The sequence below is a fragment of the Thalassophryne amazonica genome, chromosome 1 (genome assembly GCF_902500255.1).
Source record: "Thalassophryne amazonica chromosome 1, fThaAma1.1, whole genome shotgun sequence".
NCBI classification, from domain to species: Eukaryota; Metazoa; Chordata; class Actinopteri; order Batrachoidiformes; family Batrachoididae; genus Thalassophryne; species Thalassophryne amazonica.
Window position 1 is genome coordinate 37,382,265 of NC_047103.1, and position 16,369 is coordinate 37,398,633.

The window sequence follows — 16,369 nt, forward strand, 5'->3', positions numbered from 1 at the left end:
GTAACATACATTTTCTAATCAACTCTTACTTATGTTGGAATCATTCTTAGATATTACTTTTAACACATTAATACTTCATTTGATCATACTTTGTCATTTCAAAATCATCTTAGACATATTCCATCGTCTTCACCACTGAGTTCATCCCGTGGGCCTCTCCATCTGCAATGGAAAAGTCCGGTATGACCTCACTCACTCCAGGAAAGTACCAAACACTGTTCAGTTTATTCCAACAACATGTGTATTAATCCAATGGCACGTATTATATTCCAAGATGAAAACAAGCTGAAAGCAAGCTTAAAGTCATCTTTCTTGACATGTTTCAGGATTTAGACAAAGTTTATGACAGGGCACCAAGAGAATAGTTCTGGTATTATATGAGAACGTCTGGAGTGGCAGAGAAGTATGTGAGGGTAGTGCAGGACATGTACAAGGATAGTGTGACAATGATGAGATGTGCAGTAGGAATGACAGACTCATTCAAGGTGGAGGTGGGATTACACCAAGGATCAGATCTGAGTACTCTGTTGTTTGCATTGGTGATGGACAGATTGACAGATGAGCTCAGACCGGATTCTCCAAGTACTATGATGTTCACAGATGACGTTATGATCTGTAGTGAGAGTAGAGAACAGGCTGAGTCTAGCCTGGAGAGGTGGAGATATGCTCTGGAGAGTAGGGGAATGAAAGTCAGTAGACGCAAGACTGAGTACATGTGGGTGAATGAGAGGGAGCCCAGTGGAATAGTGCGGTTGCAAGGAGTAGAGGTGGTGAAAGTAGATGAGTTTAAATACTTGAACTTTTGCGGTAGCTGGCCCCAGACAGTGGAACAAGCTACCTCTTGACTTGCGCACTATTCCTGACCTAGCACTTTTTAAGTTAGACTTATTTATTCAAGCTGGCTTTTAACTACGGAGCCCGCCTAGGGACATGGTGGTAGATTTTTTGCCCGATTATTACGTTCCCTCGCAATATTATTGTGTTCCCTTGCAATAGTTTTTGCGTTCCCTCGCAGTAACCTAATATCATATTAAAGCTCATGCCTGTCAGAGCACACAGTGAGTGGAATCATGGGGGATACTGAATGCATATGCGCGTATACACACACACACACACACACACACACACACACACACACACACACACACACACACACACACACACACACACACACACACAACAGACAGCAACAGGATTCACGAGACAATGGGATCCAGTGAGATGAGGACGTAAGTTGCAACAACTTGCATAGCTGTAAGACTGTATGAAATATAGTTTATTTATACAGCCTCGGAGTTCCCCCTGACTAAAACACACAGCATCTTCTAGTGCATCATATCTTCGCCTAAACAGACCATTTTTCTTTAAAATACGCTTCAGAGTCTTCATGCACATAATCACATTGTGTCTCACAGACAAAGCCACCAGTATATTATTGTATGTGAGCCCCAGGTTAAAGTAAAACTTAATAAAGTTCTGGTTATCCATGATCTGCAATCCATGCAAACGATTCATCGAACCCGTGTGTTGCCAGGCTGTAAATATGAACTCAGAAGTTATTGCGAGGGAACGCAATAATATTGCGAGGGAGCACAAAAGTATTGTGAGGGAACGCAATAATCTGGGCCAAGAAAAATTAACCACCATGTCCCTAGGCGGGGTCTGTATTTAACACCTAGTTCTGTTTAAACATGTTCTGTTTTTTATGTGCTATTTTTATTTTTACTTTGTTATATGTGTTTTATTTTTATGCCCCGCGCAGTGCTTGTGCCGTGAGGCAGAGCATATAGCATCCGGGTTGTCCGTCTGTCTGTCTTTCCGTCTGTCTGCCTGCTGCAATTCATTCACTGCAACGTAGCTCGGCACCTATTGCTCGCAAAAACTTCATATTTGGTGGGTACATGCCTTGGAGGAGTACTTCACATGGGTTTGAAGGCCAGCGACCATGACCTACTTTTCAAGGCCACCAATGGTCACAACTGTCAAATCCTTCGCCATGCTCAGCACCCATTGCTCAAGAAACTTCATATTTGGTGGTTACATGCCTTGGAGGAGTACTTCGCATGGGTTCGAAGGCCAGTGATCTTGACCTACTTTGGAAGGTCACCAATGGTCACAGCTATCATATCCTTTGCCGCAACGCAGCTCAGCACCTATTGCTCACAGAAACTTCATATTTGACGGGTACATGCCTTGTAGGAGTACTTCGCATGGGTTTGAAGGTCAGTGGCCTTGACCTACTTTTCAAGGTCACCAGTGGTCACAACTGTCAAATCCTTCGCCTGAAATTTGTTCTCAGCAATGTACCTCAGCACCTATTGCTTGCAAAAACTTCATATTTGGTGGGTTCATGTCTTGGAGGAGTACTTTGCATGGGTCCGAAGGCCGGTGACCTTGACCTACTTTTAAAAAAATTACCAATAGTTGCATTTGTTCGAAGGCTACCAATTTTTTATGATCACTGTTGGCCACATCCTCTAACTATAATGTCAAGCTCCAATTTTTCCACTGTGTATCCCAGTTTACATCAAACACATGAGGGTTCAACCATATTACTGCACTTAACATGGAAAATAGTACTGCGCGCGGGGCATTTCGTGACAAATGTCTCTAGTTATGAATCTGTGTTTTTACTGTAAAGGACTTTGGACACCATCTGGCTGCTGTAAAACACTTTATAAATAAATGTTGATTGATTGATATATATAATCCTTGGTTTAACCAGGTAAAGTCTTATTGATATTAAAATCTCTTTTCTAAGAGACATGTGCCCAAGGAAGCAGCATAACAATAATTTCAACAAACATAATGCAAACAAACACCATCATACACCATAAAAGAATAAAAATGCACATATTTAATTAATGTAAAACTGGTGCATTGCCCATGGGGATCCATGGGCTCTAGATTGGGTAGTGTTTTTCTAAAATAGGTAGGTGACATTTTTCAAGGGTTGTAATAAATTATGCCAAGGTTTTAATATATAATTATGATTTACCGCCCCCTGCTGGATAGTCGTGTGAGTCCTGAATGTAATCATTAACGTCTATTGTTGTTCAGTGTTGTTAGCTAATATCCGTAATGTATCTAAAAATATTAGTCCTATCAATGTTTTGTTTTGGCGGCGTTCATCCTTGAAACAAAATACATAAGCTTACCAAATGGTAACTATCGGCTCTCCCCAGTTTGTCCGTAATTGACTGTATCGTCAGCATAAAAATGGAAAGCAGCGTTCAATAAGTTGCCACAAAGATTTTACATATATATATATATATATATATATATATATATATATATACGAGGTCTATTAGAAAAGTATCCGACCTTATTATTTTTTTCAAAAACCATATGGATTTGAATCACGTGTGATTACATCAGACATGCTTGAACCCTCGTGGGCATGCGAGAGTTTTTTCACGCCTGTCGGTTACGTCATTCGCCTGTGGGCAGTCTTTGAGTGAGGAGTCGTCCACCCGCTCGTCGATTTTTTTCATTGTTTAGGAATGGCTCAGAGACTGTTGCTTTGTTTGATAAATATTTTTTTCAAAACTGTAAGGCACAACTGAGTGGACACCATTCAATAAATTCAGCTGGTTTTCGGTAAAAATTTTAACGGCTGATGAGAGATTTTGGTCTGGTAGTGTCGGTTTAAGGACGGTCCATGGCGCCTGACGGCGTTCTGCGCTTCGAGGCAGCAGCGTCTCGCCGTTTCAAGTTGAAAACTTCCACATTTCAGGCTCTGTTGACGCAGTAAGTCGTCAGAGAACAGAGAACTTTCAGAAGAAGTCGGCATGAGGAGTTTATTCAGACATTCCATTGTTAACGGTCATTTTGTAATGAAAGAACGTGCGGGCAGAGTCGCATGTCGGGCTGGACCCGACCGCGGGGGGTCGCGGCAGGAAAAACACCTCCGTTGGAAATCTTAACGGGCAAGTTGGAACATGCCCAAGCTGTTAAACAATTTCTCAGTTACTCACTTGTTGAAAGCCATTAAAAGCCGCCTGAATTCTACAAATGGTTTTCAACACGGAGGTGTTTTTCCTGTCGCGGCGCACACAGATTTGCCGAGTCGTCACGGAAACGACTCGGCGAATTTGCGCGTACGTCTTTCATTAAAAAAATGTCCTTAAACAGTGGAATGTCCGCATAAATTCCTCATGCCGGCCTCTTCTGAATCTTCTCTGTTCTCTCACGATGTCCTGGGTGAATTAAGCCTTAAATTAGGATGTTTTCAGCTCGAAACAGGCCGACGACAGCGCCTGGAAGCGCTGCAGGACGTCCCGCTCCATGGGAAGTCCTTACACCGACAGAAACACCCCATAATCTCTCATCAGCCGTTAAACTTTTCACAGAAAACCAGCTTAATTTCTCGAATAGTGTCCACTCGGATATTCCTCACAGGTCCAGAAAAAATTTTGATAAAGCAACGCGCGCCGTCTCGAGCAGCGTGTGAAACAAAGGAATTCAGCCGAGAAGGCGGGACCACATCTCACTCAAGGCCTGCCCACAGGGAAATGACGTCACCGACACGCATGAAAAAACTCACGCATGCGCACGAGGGTTCAAGCATGATTGGTGTAATCGCATGTCATTCAAATCCATATAGTTAAAAAAAAAATAAAAGGGTCGGTTTATTATCTAAGAGACCTCGTATATATATATATATATATATATATATATATATATATATATATATATGTGTGTGTGTGTGTGTGTGTGTATATGTGTATATGGTGAATAGTAGTAGAGGTCCAAGTACGGAGCCCTGAGGTACATCTTTTAACACCAGAAGAGGAACAGCTGGCAAACTGGACACATTGTGTTCTACCTGACAAGTAGTTAGAAAACCATTTAACAGAACACTCAAATAAGCCAATATTTCAAAGTTTGGCTGCCAAGATGTCATGATCCACAGTGTCAAAAGCCTCTGACAGGTCGATCAAAAGAGCAGCACAATGCTTTTTGCAATCTAAAGCTTTAATAATGTCATTTACCACCTTGGTAACAGCAATAATTGTGCTGTGCTGTTTCAAAAGCCTGACTGATATTGTGACAAAATACCATTTGTGTCTAAAAAAGTCTTTGTCACTCACTCAACATGTTCTAAAGCTTTAGCTAAAACACATTGTTTAGAAATAGGCCTGTAAATATTCACAACTGAGGGATCCCCTCCCTCTATCAGTGGAAGAAAAAAAAATGGATTTCTATATGTTAAGAATTACATTATTAGACGAGATAAGATAAAAAAAAAATATGTTAGCGGTTCTGCTATAAAAGCCAACTTCAGGAAGTGAGGATCGAATTGATTTGTTGGGATCCAATTGTTTTCAGGCTCTACGTACCTCTGACACATCAAGGTAAAATAAAATTAAAAGGCTGAACATTAGAGCTTATTGATGGTGATGAAAGTTGAGCCCTCTGTGCATGAGGCTGTTTTTGATGTGGGTTCTGAGACTCAAAAAGAGAACCCAAAAAACAAAATGTTTATTACAGCAGTTATGAATCCCTTAATGTATGTGAAACTTTCACAATACAGGCTGGCAACTTATTTATAGCTACATTTCCATTTCAGATAGATTTTATCACTTTCCAAAACTTTTAGGATGATTTTAAATGTAAATTCCGAACTGCTTGAGCTCAACCAGCTACAATGGAAATATTCTAGATACAGTGTGGTGTGCTCTGGGTTGGGTCACATCACCACATCCTCCAAAGCAATAATACAAAGATATTTAACTTACTTTAAGATTTATCACCCACAATGTTTCTGCCCTAAGGTTGTGACTTCTTATCCGACAAAGCAGACTCCCTGAGTGATGGCTGATAGCACCAAGTGTAATCATAATTCTATTAATGCGAGGAGACAATTCTATGTGGAGCAGATGCTCAAATCCTCAGGCAGTCCACAGGCTCCATACCAAGCTGACTGCACTTCGAGTAGATAATTCACAGCTGTCACCAGGGCTCCACATACAGAGCTTCTGGCCATGCAGCAGTCGCCACTGTGGCCACTGCACTGTTAAAAAAAAGGATGTGGTGACTCCACTAGATTTAGTCACTTGACACTTTAATTCGGACCCGGCGCCACGAGGGGGCGTTTGGGGGTGACGCCCCCTCACGTCATCAACCTTTCTCAGACAAAGGAATTCCGACGAGGGGCTGGACGACTCCTCCCACAAGGAGTGCTCACAGGCGAATGATGTCACCGACAGGCGTGGAAAAACTCACGCACGCGCACGAGGGTTCAAGCATGTCTGACGTAAAAACATATGAATGAAATCTATATAGTTTTCGAAAAAAAAAGGACCTATACTTTATTGACAGACCTCGTATATATATATATATATATATATATAAACATCATGCGGTTTATGTCACAGAAATTCTACTTTACAATCACACTGCAGTCACTGTTAAATTATTTCCTTTTGCATTTATAATAAACATTTGTATTTATTTAGTGTTTGTTTTTCTGGTTGAAATAAGATATAAATAATCTACCAGACTTAAAAAAATATACAAGTTTCCATGTTATTTTATTTGTCTAAAAATAAATGTCCAAGGTTCCTTATGTTAAACAAGAAATTATCTAATCTGAAATAACAGGTGGTTTTAATTTACAGATGAAAGGTTTCTAAAGAACCATTTATTGATTTATTTAGCTATTTTAATTACAAGTGTTCTAAACTTTTTTTTAACAGTAATCAGAAATGTTGAGGTAACAAACAACAAAAAACATTTCCAATGATTTTTCTTCAGAAAACTGCTCTATAAATGAGCAGTCCTGCCACACGTTAATGTTTTGTACAGATCAGTGGTTTCTGCCACGAGTCTTCCGTGTTTTGGCCCGACGCGTCATTCCTATTGGACAATGCGAAGGTACGTCACAGCTCAGAGTGTCGCAAGTTGGCGCACCTCATCTCGACAGAACACCGGCTCTGTGTGGTATGCAGGAGATCACTTGACCGAGGGTCTATACGTTCAAATAATAATTTAAAAAATACTGTCATCACTCTTTACTCTTAGTCAGTCAGTCTCTTACAACGGTGTAGCCTAAATACACGAGCTTTCCAGGAGCGCACCCAATTCATTACGCACGCTCAGAGGCACATCTCCTCCGGTGCGATGTGACTATTTTACTTTTAATTTTTCTCTGATACAAATGACATGTCAGTGTGAAACAGAGCTCTTCTAGGTGACTACTGACTGACTGTCTTACAACCCCCATTCCAGTGAAGTTGGGACGTTGTGTAAAATGTAAATAAAAACAATACAGTGATTTGCAAATCCTATTCAACCTATATTCAATTGAATACACCATGAAGACAAGATATTTAATGTTCAACCTGATAAACTTTGTTGTTTTTGTGCAAATATTTGCTCATTTTGAAATGGATGCCTGCAACACATTTCAAAAAAGCTGGGACAGTGGTATGTTTACCACTGTGTTACATCACCTTTCCTTCTAACAACACTCAATAAGTGTTTGGGAACTGAGGACACTAATTGTTGAAGCTTTGTAGGTGGAATTCATTCCCATTCTTGTTCAATAGTCCAGGTGTTGTCTCCGTTGTCGTATTTTGCTCTTCATAATGCGCCACACATTTTCAATGGGCAACAGGTCTGGTAGCTACAAGGTAGCTTAGCCGCCATTAGTTACCCCCTGGCAGATCCCGAGCAGCCGGGAAAGCAGGCTGACTGGGTGACTGTGAGGAGGAAGCGTAGCCCTAAACAGAAGCCCCGTGTACACCGCCAACCCGTTCACATCTCTAACCATTTTTCCCCACTCGACGACACACCCGCCGAGGATCAAACTCTGGTTATTGGCGACTCTGTTTTGCGAAATGTGAAGTTAGCGACACCAGCAACCATAGTCAATTGTCTTCCGGGGGCCAGAGCAGGCGACATTGAAGGAAATTTGAAACTGCTGGCTAAGGCTAAGCGTAAATTTGGTAAGATTGTAATTCACGTCGGCAGTAATGACACCCGGTTACGCCAATCGGAGGTCACTAAAATTAACATTAAATCGGTGTGTAACTTTGCAAAAACAATGTCGGACTCTGTAGTTTTCTCTGGGCCCCTCCCCAATCAGACCGGGAGTGACATGTTTAGCCGCATGTTCTCCTTGAATTGCTGGCTGTCTGAGTGGTGTCCAAAAAATGAGGTGGGCTTCATAGATAATTGGCAAAGCTTCTGGGGAAAACCTGGTCTTGTTAGGAGAGACGGCATCCATCCCACTTTGGATGGGGCAGCTCTCATTTCTAGAAATCTGGCCAATTTTCTTAAATCCTCCAAACCGTGACTATCCAGGGTTGGGACCAGGAAGCAGAGTTGTAGTCTTACACACCTCTCTGCAGCTTCTCTCCCCCTGCCATCCCCTCATTACCCCATCCCCGTAGAGACGGTGCCTGCTCCCAGACTACCAATAACCAGCAAAAATCTATTTAAGCATACAAATTCAAAAAGAAAAAAATAATATAGCACCTTCAACTGCACCACAGACTAAAACAGTTAAATGTGGTCTATTAAACATTAGGTCTCTCTCTTCTAAGTCCCTGTTGGTAAATGATATAATAATTGATCAACATATTGATTTATTCTGCCTTACAGAAACCTGGTTACAGCAGGATGAATATGTTAGTTTAAATGAGTCAACACCCCCGAGTCACACTAACTGTCAGAATGCTCGTAGCACGGGCCGGGGCGGAGGATTAGCAGCAATCTTCCATTCCAGCTTATTAATTAATCAAAAACCCAGACAGAGCTTTAATTCATTTGAAAGCTTGACTCTTAGTCTTGTCCATCCAAATTGGAAGTCCCAAAAACCAGTTTTATTTGTTATTATCTATCGTCCACCTGGTCGTTACTGTGAGTTTCTCTGTGAATTTTCAGACCTTTTGTCTGACTTAGTGCTTAGCTCAGATAAGATAATTATAGTGGGCGATTTTAACATCCACACAGATGCTGAGAATGACAGCCTCAACACTGCATTTAATCTATTATTAGACTCTATTGGCTTTGCTCAAAAAGTAAATGAGTCCACCCACCACTTTAATCATATCTTAGATCTTGTTCTGACTTATGGTATGGAAATAGAAGACTTAACAGTATTCCCTGAAAACTCCCTTCTGTCTGATCATTTCTTAATAACATTTACATTTACTCTGATGGACTACCCAGCAGCGGGGAATAAGTTTCATTACACTAGAAGTCTTTCAGAAAGCGCTGTAGCTAGGTTTAAGGATATGATTCCTTCTTTATGTTCTCTAATGCCATATACCAACACAGTGCAGAGTAGCTACCTAAACTCTGTAAGTGAGATAGAGTATCTCGTCAGTAGTTTTACATCCTCGTTGAAGACAACTTTGGATGCTGTAGCTCCTCTAAAAAAGAGAGCTTTAAATCAGAAGTGCCTGACTCCGTGGTATAACTCACAAACTCGTAGCTTAAAGCAGATAACCCGTAAGTTGGAGAGGAAATGGCGTCTCACTAATTTAGAAGATCTTCACTTAGCCTGGAAAAAGAGTCTGTTGCTCTATAAAAAAGCCCTCCGTAAAGCTAGGACATCTTTCTACTCATCACTAATTGAAGAAAATAAGAACAACCCCAGGTTTCTTTTCAGCACTGTAGCCAGGCTGACAAAGAGTCAGAGCTCTATTGAGCTGAGTATTCCATTAACTTTAACTAGTAATGACTTCATGACTTTCTTTGCTAACAAAATTTTAACTATTAGAGAAAAAATTACTCATAACCATCCCAAAGACGTATCGTTATCTTTGGCTGCTTTCAGTGATGCCGGTATTTGGTTAGACTCTTTCTCTCCGATTGTTCTGTCTGAGTTATTTTCATTAGTTACTTCATCCAAACCATCAACATGTTTATTAGACCCCATTCCTACCAGGCTGCTCAAGGAAGCCCTACCATTATTTAATGCTTCGATCTTAAATATGATCAATCTATCTTTGTTAGTTGGCTATGTACCACAGGCTTTTAAGGTGGCAGTAATTAAACCATTACTTAAAAAGCCATCACTTGACCCAGCTATCTTAGCTAATTATAGGCCAATCTCCAACCTTCCTTTTCTCTCAAAAATTCTTGAAAGGGTAGTTGTAAAACAGCTAACTGATCATCTGCAGAGGAATGGTCTATTTGAAGAGTTTCAGTCAGGTTTTAGAATTCATCATAGTACAGAAACAGCATTAGTGAAGGTTACAAATGATCATCTTATGGCCTCGGACAGTGGACTCATCTCTGTGCTTGTTCTGTTAGACCTCAGTGCTGCTTTTGATACTGTTGACCATAAAATTTTATTACAGAGATTAGAGCATGCCATAGGTATTAAAGGCACTGCGCTGCGGTGGTTTGAATCATATTTGTCTAATAGATTACAATTTGTTCATGTAAATGGGGAATCTTCTTCACAGACTAAAGTTAATTATGGAGTTCCACAAGGTTCTGTGCTAGGACCAATTTTATTCACTTTATACATGCTTCCCTTAGGCAGTATTATTAGACGGTATTGCTTAAATTTTCATTGTTACGCAGATGATACCCAGCTTTATCTATCCATGAAGCCAGAGGACACACACCAATTAGCTAAACTGCAGGATTGTCTTACAGACATAAAGACATGGATGACCTCTAATTTCCTGCTTTTAAACTCAGATAAAACTGAAGTTATTGTACTTGGCCCCACAAATCTTAGAAACATGGTGTCTAACCAGATCCTTACTGTGGATGGCATTACCCTGACCTCTAGTAATACTGTGAGAAATCTTGGAGTCATTTTTGATCAGGATATGTCATTCAAAGCGCATATTAAACAAATATGTAGGACTGCTTTTTTGCATTTACGCAATATCTCTAAAATCAGAAAGGTCTTGTCTCAGAGTGATGCTGAAAAACTAATTCATGCATTTATTTCCTCTAGGCTGGACTATTGTAATTCATTATTATCAGGTTGTCCTAAAAGTTCCCTAAAAAGCCTTCAGTTAATTCAAAATGCTGCAGCTAGAGTACTGACGGGGACTAGAAGGAGAGAGCATATCTCACCCATATTGGCCTCTCTTCATTGGCTTCCTGTTAATTCTAGAATAGAATTTTAAATTCTTCTTCTTACTTATAAGGTTTTGAATAATCAGGTCCCATCGTATCTTAGGGACCTCGTAGTACCATATCACCCCAATAGAGCGCTTCGCTCTCAGACTGCAGGCTTACTTGTAGTTCCTAGGGTTTGTAAGAGTAGAATGGGAGGCAGAGCCTTCAGCTTTCAGGCTCCTCTCCTGTGGAACCAGCTCCCAATTCAGATCAGGGAGACAGACACCCTCTCTACTTTTAAGATTAGGCTTAAAACTTTCCTTTTTGCTAAAGCTTATAGTTAGGGCTGGATCAGGTGACCCTGAACCATCCCTTAGTTATGCTGCTATAGACGTAGACTGCTGGGGGGTTCCCATGGTTCCCATGATGCACTTTCTTTCTCTTTTTGCTCTGTATGCACCACTCTGCATTTAATCATTAGTGATCGATCTCTGCTCCCCTCCACAGCATGTCTTTTTCCTGGTTCTCTCCCTCAGCCCCAACCAGTCCCAGCAGAAGACTGCCCCTCCCTGAGCCTGGTTCTGCTGGAGGTCTCTTCCTGTTAAAAGGGAGTTTTTCCTTCCCACTGTAGCCAAGTGCTTGCTCACAGGGGGTCGTTTTGACCGTTGGGGTTTTACATAATTATTGTATGGCCTTGCCTTACAATATAAAGCGCCTTGGGGCAACTGTTTGTTGTGATTTGGTGCTATATAAAAAAATTGATTGATTGATTGATTGACTGCCGGCAGGCCAGTCTAGTACCCACACTCTTCGAAGCCACGCTGTTGTAACACGTGCAGAATGTGGCTTTGCATTGTCTTGCTGAAATAAGCAGGGACGTCCGTGAAAAAGGATGTTGCTTGGATGGCAGCATGTGTTGCTCCAAAACCTGGATGTACCTTTCAGCATTGATGGTGCCATCACAGCTGCGTAAGTTGCCCGTGCCATGGGCACTAACACACCCCCATACCATCACAGATGCTGTCTTTTGAACTTTGCACTGGTAACAATCTGGATGGTCTTTTTCCTCTTTTGTCCAGAGGACATGACGTCCATGATTTCCAAAAACAATTTGAAATGTAGACTCATCAAACCACGGCACAGTTTTCCACTTTGCTTCTATCCATTTCAAATGAGCTCAGACCCAGAGAAGACGGCCGTGTTTCTGGATGTTCATGTATGGCTTTTGCTTTGCATGGTAGAGTTTTAAATTGTACTTGTAGATGTAGCAACGAACTGTGTTAACTGACAGTGGTTTTCTGAAGTGTTCCTGAGCCCATGCGGTAAGATCCTTTACACAATGATGTCGGTTTTTAATTCAGTGGTGCCTGAGGTATCGAAGGTCACGGGCATTCAGTGTTGGTTTTCAGTCTTGCCGCTTATGTGTAGAAAGTTCTCCAGATTCTCAGAATTTTTTGATTATATTATAGACTGTAGATGATGGAATTCTTAAATTCCTTGCAATTGAATGTTGAGAAACATTGTTCTTAAACTGCTGGACTATTTTTTCATGCAGTTGTTCACAAAGTGGTGATCCTTGCCCCATCTTTGCTTGTAAACAGCTGAGACTTTTAGGGATGCTCCTGTTATACCCAATCATGAGTGTCCTCAGTTCCCAAACACTTATTGAGTGTTGTTAGAAGGAAAGGTGATGCAACACAGTGGTAAACATACCACTGTCCCAACTTTTTTGAAAAGTGTTGCAGGCATCCATTTCAAAATGAGCAAATATTTGCACAAAAACAATGTTTTGAACATTAAATATCTTGTCTTTGTGGTGTATTCAGTTGAATATAGGTTGAAGAGGATTTGCGAATCATTGTATTCTGTTTTTATTTACATTTTACACAGCGTCCCAACTTCACTGGATTTGGGATTGTACATCATAAGACAGTTTATGGCACATCTGTGGCATTTCTATTAAATCTAATTACAGCGAGTGCCGAATTTAGTTTAGTGCAAATTCTGATGACATTTCATATATGACTGTTGCATATAAAGGTCACCTTTTGGGAAATATTGCAGCAGGTGCAGTGTTGGATACATCTGGCTTTGAGAGTGGATTCTTTTGAAGTTAGATCAATTTGAGAAATGGCATGTGTGTGTCTGCAGGTTTGAGTTTAGTGTCTCTATGGTGGAGCTCCACAGGAGAACTCTGGACATAGCTGTAAAGAACAGCGGCGGCATCCTGTCCAAACACAAAGGGCTCTTAGGAAAGGTAATAGCTTTCCTCTTTTTTGCATTTCAGAGTTTCAGAAAAAGACACGGTTTATTTCTCCTTTTGTGTTCGAATTTGCAGGTGATTGTAGATTTGAGTGGGGAAGAAATCTCAAAAGGGTGGACACAATGGTAAGTTTACCAGTATGCTTTTTTATGCTTCTGTTGTAAAAGGGATTTGCAAAAAATGCTTTTTATTTATTTATTTTTGAAGAATACAAGGTTATCATACCCATGGGCATGAAGACCGTAACAGTTACACCAATCTGACATTTGACACTAATGATCTTGACCTTCATTCAGATAGCTGACCGCTGGTTGACTTTGCCAAGGCAAATATGGAATCCATCAAAGTGTGTGCCACTTCAACCAAATCAGATTGAAAATCAAATTGCTCACCCTTGACCTTTACCAAAATGAATTCTTTAAGAGCAGTTTCGGGGTCAACCTTCATTGACATACCACGTTTGGTATAAATCAGCAAAAGGACCTGGGACAACAAACAGACAGGCACATTTGATTTTGGCTTCCATGACTGACCCTTGGGAAATTATACCTAGTTGGACACTTATGGAACTAACCGCCATATTTTTAGGAAGCATGATATTCTTTTTCACTGCTTTGCTGAAAATGTTCAGATATATTTGCTGTTCAGGGTCCCTTTCAAAGATTCTCTTCAGGCTGTGCTTAACTGCATGAGAGCATTAAAACGTGGATGGACTTCTTAAAATTAAATGAAAACAAAACAGAGGTTGTCCTGTTCAGTTGCCCTGACTTGGTTCAGGTCCTTGCCAGTTTCCTAGGCCCACTAGCACCTCACATAGGATCACATGCTAGGAATTTTGGTGTGATTATTGATGGTGCATTTAAATTAGATAAAGAAGTTAGCTCAGTAGTTAAATCTAGCTTTTTTTCAGTTGAGGTTTCCAGCCAAAGTTTAATCTTATCTAAGCCAGAAAGATTTTGAAAGTGTGATTCATGCTTTTATTACATCTCGCTTGCAACTCCTTGTGTGTTGGCATTGACCAATCAAAGTTTAACTGCTTGCAGCTTGTGCAGAATGCAGTAGCTCATCTCCTAACTTGGACAAGGAAGCGTGAGCAGTGAGCACTTCACTTAGGTACAGGACTGATTTTAAGATTCTTTTATTTGTTTTTAAGTCTCTGAATGGGCTGGTCCCAGAGTACTTGTCTAACATTATAAAATTGCACCAGCCCTCCAGAGCCCTTAGGTCGGTGAATCAGATGCTTGTGGATATTCCTCAGTCCTTCTTAAAAATTAGAGGAGATTGAGCCTTTGTGGTTGCGGCTCCCACTCTGTGGAACGTGCTACCTTTCACTGTGCTGACTGCGAACAGCCTCTCCAGTTTTAAAATGCTTTTTAAGTCTCACTTGTTCACCTTGGCCTTTGGCTGAGTTTAACCACCTTTATTGGGTTTTTATCTGTTTTATTTCACTATATCATTGTTTTGGCTTTTATTGTTTTTATTGCTTTTTTATTATTTTTATTGCGGTGCCTGTTTTACTGTAAAGCACTTTGGGAGGCCATTGACTGTATTGAATGTGCTATATAAATAAAGCTGACATTAACATTTTTTAATTGACCTTAGGCCCCCGATGTCCTTGACCCCAATAACCTTAACCCCAGTGATTAACTTTTGATAAATTTGATGTTGCTTACTTGACTACATATGTGCCAAGTATGGTGGACATTGGTGTGAAAAATTATAATTTTGATCTTTGAATCTAATGACCTGGACCTTCACCAACACAAACCTTTAAAGGGCAGTTCAGTTGAAATCAGTTAGTTTTTTATTGCCATTGTACACTGGATACTACGGAATTGCTTGTGTCCCTTGCCACTACAAAAAAGAAAATGCAAAAAGTGAAAAGGTACTCACTCATCTTCAACTGCTTACTCCAATTAAGGGTCATGAGGGGCTGTGTGAGGCAGGCTACACCTTGGACAGGACACCAGTCTGTCACAGGGCCACATATAGACAAACAAACACACATTCACATGCACACCTACGGCCAATTTAAAGGTTCCAATCCACATAGCCTGCATGTAGTTGGATGTGAGAGGGAGCCGGAGTACCCGGAGGAAACCCACGCAAACACGGGGAGAACAAACTCCACACAGAAAGGTCACAGGTGGGAATCGATTACATGACTTTCTTGCTGTGAGGCAACAGTGCTGACCACTAAGCCACCATGCTGCTGTGAAAAGGTACTATTAATAAGTATTTAAATAAAAGTGTAGAATAAAATCTGTGTTGTTTGTATGTGCATGCTACTTTGCATTCGGCAGGTCCTACATGGTCAAAATGGATGTTGAACAGAGTCAGTCCCGGGATTGACTACTATCCACATATAAAGTTTGATGGAAATTGACAAAAGGACCGGGGAGGAGTAAACAGGAACAAACAGACAGATAAACCAAAATTTTGACCTTTGACATCAACGACCTTGACCTTGTTCAAGCAAAACCCTCAAGAACAACTCTAGCTAGGGTCACACTGCTGTGTGTATTGCTGCTCTGAGAAGTAGTGGAGCACACACATACACTCGCACATTTCTCAAATTATAGTTTGGTCATTTTCTTTTCTTCCAGGTATGTGCTCAGTGAAGACGGTTCATCATCACCAGTCATGAGAAGTATTGAAGAGCCCTCCCTCACATAGTGATATATCTATTTCCTGTAATATAGTCGTCTTTTTCAACTGAGAAAAAAAAAAACAAAAAACGTTTTTTTATCGTGTACATTTTTCCGTATCATTTTCAGGAATAATTTGAGCATGTTGGATGTTTTTTGGAGCATTTCAGATACTTTGATGCGTGGTCATGAATGTAACTTATTGTAACATGCTGTGGTGCATTTAAACCTACTGACTGCGGTGCATTTAAACCTACTGACTGCCATGTCTCTGATTTCAATGTTTTATGTAAATAGTTTGTGGCTAATATGTATCGTTTCAATAATTTGCAGGGGTTTTCATGGCATGAGAATGAAATTCTCGCAAAATATTTAATTTTTTAAGATGCTATGATAAATCCTATTTTGTTTAGGAAAACTC

At 40.6% G+C, this 16,369-nt stretch overlaps 1 protein-coding gene across 1 annotated transcript in view; it reads left to right on the plus strand.

Moving 5' to 3' along the window:
- esyt2b (extended synaptotagmin-like protein 2b) overlaps positions 1–16,020 on the plus strand; it is a 269,639-nt gene extending 253,619 nt beyond the window's left edge. The window contains exons 18-20 of the mRNA XM_034175565.1: positions 13,189–13,294; positions 13,376–13,425; positions 15,907–16,020. Of these exons, the coding sequence (XP_034031456.1) occupies positions 13,189–13,294; positions 13,376–13,425; positions 15,907–15,976 (226 nt within the window). The 3' untranslated portion in view covers positions 15,977–16,020. The remainder of the gene's footprint in view (positions 1–13,188; positions 13,295–13,375; positions 13,426–15,906) is intronic.
- Positions 16,021–16,369: the final 349 nt, after the last annotated feature.